Raw genomic sequence first — 13312 nt, forward strand, 5'->3', positions numbered from 1 at the left:
AAAAACCAGTCTGCTATACGTAATCATCTTCAATGTGGAGACTTATCTTTGCGATAATTAAATCTAAAACAAAATAGCTGGAAGAAACAGAAATATTTCTTACCAAAATATTTTTAATGAAAGTTGTGCACATATTTGGAAAAATACATTCTGACCCAGTCTTTATTATCATTTTATAAGGCAAGGTAAATCTCCACAGCTGTGAATAATACAGGGTCATTTTACATGCACAGACAAGTTGTTTTAAAATATAAAGACAGTTCAGATGTTTGAAATATATTCTGAACTTTCACAAATAGTGTTTATAAAGTATATTCTGTTATCCAGCTTTATGATTGCTGTACTAGTACAAATTTAAACACAGATGGAGTAGAAGGTTATACCAGACTTTATCTATATATACAAGTTTGTTATGTTTGTAAACCATAATCTTTATATTCAGCATGTAGCTTTTACTTGTAGTTATAATATTAAAGTAATGCTTAGCGTTTTTTGTTTTCTGAACGCTGGACAGCTTTCCGTGTCAAATTGCCATTGAAATGTTTTTATTTGATGACTATGAATGCATACGTCAATCATGGAGTGTCACCCACGTACGTTTGTAAATGTCAATAAACCTAGCGCCGAGACCTCGACTAATTTACATCTAATTTGCAAAGTTATCAAATTCTTAAAGTATGTGATCTGAAAAATATCACATACTTTGATTGCACTGAAAATGTAAGATATATATATATATCAGCTGATTTGTGTCCAATCTAAAACATAACTATGTATACAGCTATTAAAACAGGTTTAGTCAGGGTACCCACAGAATCGGCGTCATTGAATAAGCAAGCCAAACGAACTGGTCAGCAAATGTAGACATAAAGACAAATACCTCTTGAGTAATTTAACATGATTAGAAGAGACACGTTGCTGTAATTTATGTTCTATACAAATCACTCTGGTTTATGCACTGAAGAGTACAGGTTCGCACAAACATCGCGACCTGTACGAAACAGTAGTGTGTGTAAATAAAGAAAGAAATGTTTTATTTAACGACGCACTCAACACATTATTTTACGGTTATATGGCGTCAGACATATGGTTAAGGACCACACAGATTTTTAGAGGAAACCCGCTGTCGCCACTACATGGGCTACTCTTCCGATTAGCAGCAAGGGATCTTTTATTTGCGCTTCCCACAGGCAGGATAGCACAAACCATGGCCTTTGTTGAACCAGTTATGGATCACTGGTCGGTGCAAGTGGTTTACACCTACCCATTGAGCACTCACTCAGGGTTTGGAGTCGGTATCTGGATTAAAAATCCCCATGCCTCGACTGGGATCCGAACCCAGTACCTACCAGCCTGTAGACCGATGGCCTAACCACGACACCTCCGAGGCTGGTGTGTGTGTAAATAAACCATGGAAGTCAAAGTGTAATATATCCAAGTTATTATTATATGTAGGCCCTATAATATATATATATTGTCACAATATGTTGATTATGGTATTTGGAGGTGAAGGCGCGGTATTGGGGTGGCAGGAAGCCCTTGTATACAAAAAAAAATATCAGACCGGAGAAAATCTTTTACAACGGAAATTAAATATTTCAAGGAAAATACAGGGAATTTTAATTTGAAATTCTGTGGGTACCCTGACTAAACCTGTTTTAATAGTTGTATACATAGTTATGTTTCAGATTGAACACACAAATCAGCTGATTAAGCGAACTCTTTGTCTCCCCACCCAACACGATTACAATGAGAATATTAAATCAATCTATGTCCATCCATCCGTATGTCCGTCCGTCCGTTCGAATATCTATCCAAAGCATCACTCCAAAACCGTGCAAGTTAATTAACGTCACAAAACGTTGTACACATATCAATCTAGTCGTCTTGTAGTGTCTGTTACTATTAATCCACCCCCACCCCACCCCACCCCACCCCACCCCACCAAGTAATGTTTTATTTATAAATACATTTTCCGGGGAGCATGACTCGAACCCCCCCCCCCCCCCCCCCCCTCCTTCCATAAACTTCGCTCGCCATAATCTAGACCCTCGAACCCGCATAAACTCCTCTGCCTGATAACTCAAACACTGTTCAAGATAAGTTCACGAAACGTTCCACACACATCAGTCTAGTGGCCTAGTAGCGTATGTTGCTATGTACAGCTATGATTCTGTCTGATATCAGTCTAGTGGCCTAATAGTGTATATTGCTATGTACAGCTATGGTTCTGTCTGACTATCAGTCTAGTGGTCTAGTAGTGTATGTTGCTATGTACAGCTATGGTTCTGTCGGACTATCAGTCTAGTGGTCTAGTAATGTATGTTGCTATGTACAGCTATGGTTCTCTCTGACTATCAGTCTAGTGGCCTAGTAGTGTATGTTGCTATGTACAGCTATGGTTCTGTCTATCAGTCTAGTTGTCTAGTAGTGTATGTTGCTATGTACAGCTATGTTTCTGTCTATCAGTTTAGTGGTCTAGTAGTGTATGTTGTTATGTACAGCTATGGTTCTGTCTATCAGTCTAGTGGTCTAGTAGTGTATGTTGCTATGTACAGCTATGGTTCTGTCTATCAGTCTAGTGGTCTAGTAGTGTATGTTGCTATGTACAGCTATGGTTCTGTCTATCAGTCTAGTGGTCTAGTAGTGTATGTTGCTATGTACAGCTATGGTTCTGTCTATCAGTCTAGTGGTCTAGTAGTGTATGTTGCTATGTACAGCTATGGTTCTGTCTATCAGTCTAGTGGTCTAGTAGTGTATGTTGCTATGTACAGCTATGGTTCTGTCTATCAGTCTAGTGGTCTAATAGTGTATGTTGCTATGTACAGCTATGGTTCTGTCTATCAGTCTAGTGGTCTAATAGTGTATGTTGCTATGTACAGCTATGGTTCTGTCTATCAGTCTAGTGGTCTAGTAGTGTATGTTGCTATGTACAGCTATGGTTCTGTCTGACTATCAGTCTAGTGGTCTAGTAGTGTATGTTGCTATGTACAGCTATGGTTCTGTCTGACTATCAGTCTAGTGGCCTAGTAGTGTATATTGCTATGTACAGCTATGGTTCTGTCTGACTATCAGTCTAGTGGTCTAGTAGTGTATGTTGCTATGTACAGCTATGGTTCTGTCTGACTATCAGTCTAGTGGTCTAGTAGTGTATGTTGCTATGTACAGCTATGGTTCTGTCTATCAGTCTAGTGGTCTAGTAGTGTATGTTGCTATGTACAGCTATGGTTCTGTCTGACTATCAGTCTAGTGGTCTAGTAGTGTATATTGCTATGTACAGCTATGGTTCTGTCTGACTATCAGTCTAGTGGTCTAGTAGTGTATGTTGCTATGTACAGCTATGGTTCTGTCTATCAGTCTAGTGGTCTAGTAGTGTATGTTGCTATGTACAGCTATGGTTCTGTCTGACTATCAGTCTAGTGGTCTAGTAGTGTATATTGCTATGTACAGCTATGGTTCTGTCTGACTATCAGTCTAGTGGTCTAGTAGTGTATGTTGCTATGTACAGCTATGGTTCTGTCTGACTATCAGTCTAGTGGTCTAGTAGTGTATGTTGCTATGTACAGCTATGGTTCTGTCTGACTATCAGTCTAGTGGTCTAGCTAGTGTATCAGTCTTGCTATGTACAGCTATGGTTCTGTCTCTATCAGTCTAGTGGTCTAGTAGTGTATGTTGCTATGTACAGCTATGGTTCTGTCTGACTATCAGTCTAGTGGTCTAGTAGTGTATGTTGCTATGTACAGCTATGGTTCTGTCTGACTATCAGTCTAGTGGTCTAGTAGTGTATGTTGCTATGTACAGCTATGGTTCTGTCTGACTATCAGTCTAGTGGTCTAGTAGTGTATGTTGCTATGTACAGCTATGGTTCTGTCTGACTATCAGTCTAGTGGTCTAGTAGTGTATGTTGCTATGTACAGCTATGGTTCTGTCTGACTATCAGTCTAGTGGTCTAGTAGTGTATGTTGCTATGCTATGTTTCTGTCTATGCTATGTTCTGTCTATCAGTCTAGTGGTCTAGTAGTGTATGTTGCTATGTACAGCTATGGTTCTGTCTATCAGTCTAGTGGTCTAGTAGTGTATGTTGCTATGTACAGCTATGGTTCTGTCTGACTATCAGTCTAGTGGTCTAGTAGTGTATGTTGCTATGTACAGCTATGGTTCTGTCTATCAGTCTAGTGGTCTAGTAGTGTATGTTGCTATGTACAGCTATGGTTCTGTCTGACTATCAGTCTAGTGGTCTAGTAGTGTATGTTGCTATGTACAGCTATGGTTCTGTCTGACTATCAGTCTAGTGGTCTAGTAGTGTATGTTGCTATGTTGCTATCAGTCTAGTGGTCTAGTAGTGTATGTTGCTATGTGACTATCAGTCTAGTGGTCTAGTAGTGTATGTTGCTATGTACAGCTATGGTTCTGTCTGACTATCAGTCTAGTGGTCTAGTAGTGTATGTTGCTATGTACAGCTATGGTTCTGTCTGACTATCAGTCTAGTGGTCTAGTAGTGTATGTTGCTATGTACAGCTATGGTTCTGTCTATCAGTCTAGTGGTCTAGTAGTGTATGTTGCTATGTACAGCTATGGTTCTGTCTGACTATCAGTCTAGTGGTCTAGTAGTGTATGTTGCTATGTACAGCTATGGTTCTGTCTGACTATCAGTCTAGTGGTCTAGTAGTGTATGTTGCTATGTACAGCTATGGTTCTGTCTGACTATCAGTCTAGTGGTCTAGTAGTGTATGTTGCTATGTACAGCTATGGTTCTGTCTGACTATCAGTCTAGTGGTCTAGTAGTGTATGTTGCTATGTACAGCTATGGTTCTGTCTGACTATCAGTCTAGTGGTCTAGTAGTGTATGTTGCTATGTACAGCTATGGTTCTGTCTGAGTGGTCTATCAGTCTAGTGGTAGTGTGCTATGTACAGCTATGGTTCTGTCTCTATCAGTCTAGTGGTCTAGTAGTGTATGTTGCTATGTACAGCTATGGTTCTGTCTGACTATCAGTCTAGTGGTCTAGTAGTGTATGTTGCTATGTACAGCTATGGTTCTGTCTGACTATCAGTCTAGTGGTCTAGTAGTGTATGTTGCTATGTACAGCTTTTTTTCTGTCTTTTTTCTTTCTTTTTTTTTAGTGGTCTAGTAGTGTATGTTGCTATGTACAGCTATGGTTCTGTCTATCAGTCTAGTGGTCTAGTAGTGTATGTTGCTATGTACAGCTATGGTTCTGTCTATCAGTCTAGTGGTCTAGTAGTGTATGTTGCTATGTACAGCTATGGTTCTGTCTGACTATCAGTCTAGTGGTCTAGTAGTGTATGTTGCTATGTACAGCTATGGTTCTGTCTGACTATCAGTCTAGTGGTCTAGTAGTGTATGTTGCTATGTACAGCTATGGTTCTGTCTGACTATCAGTCTAGTGGTCTAATAGTGTATGTTGCTATGTACAGCTTTTTTTCTTGCTTTTTTCTTTCTTTTTTTTTAGTTTCAAATTTTTATTCTGCCTTTTTCAGGATCAGATAAAGAAAAAAAAACAGAGTTTAGGCAGCCCTACGCCTCACAAGTACGTCGGAACGAACCGGAAATATCTGTATATACAATGATAAGTATAATTATGTATAGTATTATTAAACAAAAAACGAGAAGGTAAGTATCTGTGTAAAAATGTAAGTATAAATATAATATGTTTAATATTAATGTTTAAAGTTCTCTTATATTTATGTATGTACACTGTCTTTAGAGTCCTTCACGTTTTTGAAACTCCTGGTTTCAATGAAACTCCTGGTTTCAATGAAACAGTTCCGTTTTCCGTCTGGTTTTAGACTGTACGCCAGTACATCTTCTCTTTTAGCTTCTCGTCCTGTGTTGGTTTTAGACTGTACGCCAGTACATCTTCTCTTTTAGCTTCTCGTCCTGTGTTGGTTTTAGACTGTACGCCAGTACATCTTCTCTTTTAGCTTCTCGTCCTGTGTTGGTTTTGAACAGTTTAAACAGTTCCGTTTTCTGTCTGGTTTTAGACTGTACGCCAGTACATCTTCTCTTCTCTTTTAGCTTCTCGTCCTGTGTTGGTTTTAGACTGTACGCCAGTACATCTTCTCTTTCAGCTTCTCGTCCTGTGTTGGTTTTTGACTGTACGCCAGTACATCTTCTCTTTCAGCTTCTCGTCCTGTGTTGGTTTTAGACGGTACGCCAGTACATTTTCTCTTTCAGCTTCTCGCCCTGTGTTGGTTTTGAACAGTTAAAACAGTTTGTTTGTAGCCTTTATTCCAAATAAGTAAACACCGTTGTCGCTGTGGCTGTCACTGTCGCTGTGGCTGTCGCTGCTGTCACTTTTACTCTCGCTTGTGTTTACTCTTTTCATTCTCAATCGCGATACTGGTTCTCTGGGGCACCCAGAGTCACGTACCACACTTGCCATTGTCTTCGTTTCTTTGTTCATCGGTGTCGCTGGTGTTGTTGACGCGTCTGTGCTGACCTCGCTGTTTGTTGTTGTATTGTCTTCGCTGTCGCTATAGATGTTCCACTCTGTTGATTTTCCTTTGTTTCCGCTGGCCTTTCTCACCGCGTTGTCGTCATAGTCCGCTGATTTTCTTTTGTTTGTGTTCCGTGGCTTGTCTTTGTTTGTGTCGCTCTGTGTATCTCTAGTCTCACTGCTTATTGACGTTTTGCGTTGTCTATTTGGACATTCCTTTTTTGCATGGCCGGTCTCTTCGCACAATAAACAAATGGGCTCTCTATTTTTCATGACCACTAGAAAATCCTGTCCCATAAAGTCCGCACAATGTGGGATGTTGTTGTACTCCTCCTCCGTGCAAACAATTTCAAAGTTTCTAACATTAGTTTTTATGTTAGCTATCTTTTTAAAGGAAACATCACTTTACCACATTTGTTCTCTTCAAAAAAAATCGCTGATGACATTTTCGTCGACCCATATTGGTAACTAGTGGATACGCCCTTCATACAGCTAGTCGTTGTTCAGCATTGCACATAACAAACGGAAAAGACCCGATCCTGAACGCACTACGGAATTTGTTTTTACTTTCATAATCTTTGAAACCAATAGTCCAATCACCAAAAACTTTCAGCTGACTGATTGATTCTATTTCTTTTTCAGGTGTAAACTTCAAGATGGCATCTCTCAGCTCGCCCCACTGCAGGGGTCTAAAAGATCCGTGCAACACGGTCTGAAGCCGAACGCATCGATCCATGACGTCCTTCAAGATGTATTGTACACTCAGAGGCATCTTCGGGTCAAGGTAGGTCACTGAATAAATTAAAACTCAGTTTTTTCTCTGTACTTCTGTTATCCTTCTTTCTCTCTTCTCTATATCTTTTCTATCTATTTCTGCATCTCTCTACTTCACTGCGCTGATCGTCGCGATAAACCCGCTTGCCTGCCTTTCAAAAACCTCGAAACAAAAGGCCGAGAAGCGATGGTTCTGTCTGACTATCAGTCTAGTTGTCTAGTAGTGTATGGAGATTCTCTCCCAGCGCTGAGCAAAAAACTCCTACATGACGAAATCGGCCGAAGGGTCGAGGGCAGTGTTGTGGAATCGGCCGAGGAGATACGAGTGTCGTTCACTCGACGAATTGTTCGATTGTCGTGGGCCTGATTGTAGATAAGATCCACTATAAGCTACAAAAGGCTTAGGTGCCTTACAATAAATGTATTTGAACACATTGGTCTTTTTATTTTTGATTCTCCGGAATGATTCGTAAAATTGGCTGGATCTCCGATATAATTCGTGGAATTCACTCAGGAGTTGCACCACTTGGCGTGTCGTAAAGTATAGGAAATGCTAAAAGTCACGTGATATATGTTCGTTTGCCTTGTCAAAACAATATTTGGTAAGTTAATTCAAACCATTCAAACTAATTTAATTTAATTAACTGCTTTTTGATATTAATTGATAAAAATAATTTGGATAATAATAATTTGTTTAAACTTCTGAATACAGGTTTGATTAAAAATATATTACATTTCATTCAGCTAAATGTAACTTTTGGTGGGTTTTTTGGTCTGGAAATTGAAGTTATTATTATTTTTTATTTTTTTTACATAGTTTATGTGCAGTATATTTAATGTTATATTACTAAATCCGGATTTCTGTTGTGCCTAAAAAGTTTGGAAATTAAGCTTAATGTATCCTCGCGGTATCTCGCGTAGTGTAAAAATAACGATGTTTTTCTTGTTATTATTGACAGAAACCTAACCTAATGTACATATATATCATTAAAATATAAACATTAAATAAAAATATAAAAAGATTTTCATTTCTAACATCACCAGGGTTTCTACCAGAGGGTAAAATGAGTATGGCGCCATTTCTTGCAGATTTTTTAATTTTTATTATTATTTTTTTTAAGTTAACCTTTTGACAAAATTAATGACTCTTATTATTACTGTATAATTTTCTTAACCCTAACCCTAACCCTAAGCTTAACCCATTTTTTATCTGGAGAGCCCCCCCCCCCCCCCCCCCTTTCCCCAACATGTACTGTGATTGCATTCATAGCACCACACCCACACTGATAACATACTCTTATTTATAATGTATAAAAGTGCCAAGGAGGAAAGGATGATTTAAGGCAGCAGTAGTTCTCCTATTTGTAAAAGATTCCTTTGGATAAACAACCAAAATATTGGTTTCATATGCAGTGATGTCAGGTAAAGAAGGAATAACTAATTCAAATGATTTCGCAAAATATGCCAAAACATTTTAATACGGCATATAAGCAACTCTGAATTTCCAAAACTGTATGAGTGAAATAAATCCTATTCCCAACTTAAAGATGGTGCACAGAGTTGGTGCTTGTACCATTTGTGACTCATGTGCAAAACCATTCAGTTATCTGCTACAAGGGATTATTTCAAGATTACTGCTACTAATATTGGTAAATATCTTACTGTTTATAATACCAAATATAAACACATCCAAACAGATGTAAACGATCATAATTATTATATTATTATTATTGTCTTGAAACGGGTGGTGTTGGCCAAATTATCGAAAAATAACAATCAAATTCTTTAAAAAAAAAAAAAAAAAAAAAAAAAAAAAAAAAAAATCCTTTAATTTTGAAACTTTGTGTGGCTGAAAATTATAACTAAGATTGTCTCGAATGTTCCAAATATCATAAAGATACTGTCGAGGGTTTCTGCTAGATGGTAATATAGGTATGGCGACATACTAATTTTTTTTTTTTTTGGTAGATTTTTAATTTTAATTTTTAAAGTTAACCTTTTGACAAAATTAATTATTGTTGTTATTACTGTATGATTTTCCTAACCCTAACCCTAATCTTAACCCATGTTCTTTCTGGGGGCACTAAGTTACACTAAGCTATATGTATCTTTATTCCATCATATATATGTAAACTCATAGTAAGCTAGCATCAACATAAAAAGCCAAAATTCTGCTGTAAAGAGTTTGGTATAAGAGAAATAAACATAATAAAGGCAAGTTTAATTAGTGTTTGACATTTTATTTTAATAAAGGTTGGACTCGTAATTCCGTTACCATGCCATTCAGTTCCGTTAGCAAAGACAACCTGTAAATATTAAAAATACAGTACATGCACCATGATCAATTTTATATCCAGTATATAGTCTAAACATATGCCTAGTTAGTAATGATAATCATCAAGATGTATTGGTTGCAACTTTCAGAGGAACTGTCATGACATTAGTTGAATATGGATTTTCGAAATCTGAGTAATTCCGGTACCAAAATCAAACCAATAATAATTTCATACATGTTCTATATTTAGAAATCAAAAGCAGCTGTTTCTTAAAGGCATGCTTGTGTACTTCAAAATTCATAACAAGTTTTTTTATCTATTGATATAATAAGATTTTGTTAAATGTAAATATCTGTCCAAAAAAGGTGTGAATTGTAATTCCGTTACCGTGGAATTGAGATCCAAACAACAGGAAGCATTGTGTGATGGTCGATACATAATAATACACGTAAAAAATAAAACCATTAAAATAAATTTTAACCCTATCGTCACATGTAAACCATCTAGTCCAGTGCAAACAGTCATTTTCTTAAGAGAGTGAGGTAAATTTGACAACACTTCGAAGTGATTTGTTTGTTGATAATTATAATATTACTATTATTCAAAACAATGTCCACTACACATTTCATGTTGAATAGATAACATTTTAAGATGTAATATACATAGGCGCACGGGCTCCCATTTTTGTATGGGTGGGGGGGCGGGGGGGGGGGGGGGTGTACGCTGGCTTTTGTTTATTTATTCATATTAGCATTATTGCCAAAATATAGGGTTGTATTTACGAATCACTACGCATTTTTACATTGAGGGTAGAATGATGGAAATACATGGTCAAAAGGTGTCAGGTTAGCACATTTTGCCAGAATATCTGTATCATTTTTGCCAGAATTTTTGTTGCATTTAATTATTTTCACAACAAAATGTAAGTACATTTCCAGGACAACGTACAGGCCTGTAGCATGGTGGACATTATTGGGCTGGGGTGGGGTGTCAATTGGATGAGTTATTTGGGGGGTTCGGGAGCATGATTCAAAGGTTATTTGCCCGTTACTTAACTCTCGTCGTTAATCTCGATCCGTTGGCCTCGCTACAACTTTTACATTCAGTCAAGATGTAACTAACAACCGCCGGTAGTAGGGGTGCATAGTAGGTGGTTACAAGTGCCTCTTAACAATGCCAGAAGTAACTGCTGAACACTTCCCGAAGTGGGAATGGCATGTGTGTGGCACGGATAGCCACAAGAGACAAGCATCTGTTGCGGTTGGAGAGACGAGGACTGGGATGTGGAGGTGGACAGCGAAAGAAGTTGAAAGATAGGAAGAGTTGCCAGATCGAGAAGAAATGAGATGGAATTCAAAGGAGAGAAAGGAAAGGGGGCAGTAGGATTAAAAAAAAAAAGAACAAAAAAGTAAAGGTTATCAAAACAAAACAAAAAAACCCACCCCCAAAACAGCCAAAATTATTGGGGGCGGTCCCCCCTGCTACGGGCCTGACTTAGATAAAGGTAGTTAAAAACATTCAGTGAGTCACTGACGACAAGGGGGTGGACACAGCTCAATCTAATTAAAATTAGTTCCACTGTATAGACCAGTAGAGCTAATTTTAATCAGATTGGGCACAGCACACCATTGCCGTTGGTAGGGGTGAAAATGGGAGGGCTTTACGGCAAAGGAAGGGCAATTGCCGAGATGCCGTCTTGTAATTAAAACCCTGATAAAATGAAAATTTTAAATGGCAGTCTCCACAGGCTAATAGTGAGATATTTAGGAAGTTTATATATTTTATATTTTTAAATGTTTATTAGAAATTGAACAAGAAAGATATGTTTTATTTAACAACGCTCTCAACACATTTTATTTACGGTTATATGGCGTCAGACATATGGTTAAGGACCACACAGATATTGAGAAAGGAAACCCGCTGTCGCCACTTCATGGGCTACTCTTTCGATTAACAGCAAAGGTAGTACATACCACAGCCTTTGAGGGTAGAATGATGCACAATGGTGCACTGGCTGGAACGAGAAATAGCCCAATGGGCCCACCGACGTCACGAGGATCGATCCCAGACCGACCGCGAATCGAGCGAGCACTTTACCACTGGGCTACGTCCCGCCCCTAAGAAATTGAACAAAGAAAATATGAAAGTCTATGAATTATTCAATTATCAATTAGTGGAACGAACGAGCATGAAAAGCGCAAGACACCAGGTGGTCTGGGAGCAGTATCTTTCATTTGCAGAGACAAGGACTGGGATGTGGAGGTGGACAGCCATTTTCAATCATAAGTGAATGTGCACTTGAACGAAGCCATGTAAAAGCTTTTCTGCTTTCATAAACTTTGGTATGTAATAAATAGGACTCAACTGAACTCGGTATTTGTTTGAATGACATATATGTTCGTATTTTATTACCATATTTGTTAGACTTTTTGTTTGATGTTAGCTATGTCGTAATATACTGCAAAAAATACTGCTCGCATTTAATTACGATTTCACCTAAAGTGCATGCAGTCGGTAACTCTGGAGTTGAAGATAGATGCATAGGAATTCCAATTAGGTTAGCAGCATTAATAAGTTTAGCTACCCACGACGGTTTGTTGTTCTGAGCTGACTTTGAACTATCAATAAACGCAGAAGTTAACAGTGGGTTGTTTGAAGTCTGGATATGTAATACATATTTAAAGGCATTAATAATTATATCATACGTCAGTGGCAATCTTCCTAATTCTGCTAATGCTGCAGCATTACTGGTATATTTATTGCCCCCCCCCCCCCCCCCCCCCCCCCCCCCCCGATCCATTTACAGAATTTTATGTGTACTTTTTCTACACCAAGAGTAAAATAATTAGTATTACAAACTTGTGGTCCCCAAATTTCACTCTCATATAACAACACTGGTTTAATTAATGTATTGAATAGTTTAGTGCAAATGTTGATGGGTGGATTGTGTTTGAGAACGGATTTTAATAAGTGATTTAAAGATTTAAGTCCTTTGTTTTTTTAAACACTTTACACCAATGTTGAATTTACCATGGCTGTCTATAGTGATACCCAAATATGTGTAGTCATTAAAGATGTTAATTTTGGAGAACCCTATGGTAAAGTTAAGATGATCTGTGTTCATTTACGCTTATTGTACATACTTAAAACGTAACTATCCATAACCAGTAAAACAAATTGGGGGGAGGGGGGCATCTGCTCCCTCCCTCGCTAGCTACAGCCCTGTTTATTTGTAATTTATTGTTTTAAAATTAATTTTTAATGAAACAGTTAATTAATCATGAATGTTACATTTCAACTTTATTTATTAACTGAATCGGTTTATTGTAGGGTATCGTAGTCATTTAATTCTGCATAATTCTTCTTTTTTTTTTTCTTTTTTTTTTTTTGTTTGTTTGTTTGTTGTTTGTTTGGGTTTTTTGTAGGTTTTTTGTGGGGGTTTTTGGTGGTGTGTCTTTTTTTTCTTTCTTTCTTTCTTTTTTTGTATAATGAATATTTTTTGTATTATTGTAAATTGTTTTTCAGATATGATTTTCACAAAGGTCCACATCATCATTGGATCTTTCGTGATGATATTTGTTATCACCAATAACTCTGCTGAAGGTAAATTAAATGTTCACTTTAAATTATTCAAGATTGCATCGGGGTTTCTGCCAGAGGGTACGAAGGGTAAAATTAGGTACCCTAAAATCTTGGGAATTAATGGATACATTTTGTAAAACAATCTTTAAAAACATTACATAGTAAGAGAACTGCTGTTTAAAAATTGTCTAAGTACATGAAATGCAGTGTCTAATTTCAAATAT

General features: G+C 37.6%; 2 protein-coding genes across 6 annotated transcripts in view; one reads left to right on the forward strand and one right to left on the reverse strand.

The window, feature by feature from the left end:
- Positions 1-5855: 5855 nt before the first annotated feature.
- On the reverse strand, positions 5856-6753 carry LOC121385880 (fibrinogen-binding protein-like). Its single transcript, XM_041516671.1, has 2 exons — positions 6267-6753; positions 5856-6097 (listed from the first exon to the last, which is right to left on the reverse strand). The coding sequence occupies exons 1-2, from the start codon at positions 6751-6753 to the stop codon at positions 5856-5858; spliced, it is 729 nt and encodes a 242-aa protein (XP_041372605.1).
- Positions 6754-7112: 359 nt separating this feature from the next.
- The window catches only part of LOC121386609, a 30967-nt gene continuing 24767 nt past the window's right edge, over positions 7113-13312 (forward strand). For 2 of the 5 annotated variants that reach the window (XM_041517562.1, XM_041517564.1), the window contains exon 1: positions 12456-13109. In XM_041517562.1, coding sequence (XP_041373496.1) covers positions 12995-13109 — 115 coding nt within the window. In that variant the 5' untranslated portion in view covers positions 12456-12994. Of the gene's footprint in view, positions 7241-7692; positions 7833-11618; positions 11849-12455; positions 13110-13312 lie in introns of those variants that run through there. The other 3 variants (XM_041517565.1, XM_041517563.1, XM_041517566.1) reach the window with 3 other exon arrangements.

This window comes from Gigantopelta aegis, chromosome 12 (assembly GCF_016097555.1).
Source record: "Gigantopelta aegis isolate Gae_Host chromosome 12, Gae_host_genome, whole genome shotgun sequence".
Classification (NCBI taxonomy): Eukaryota; Metazoa; Mollusca; class Gastropoda; order Neomphalida; family Peltospiridae; genus Gigantopelta; species Gigantopelta aegis.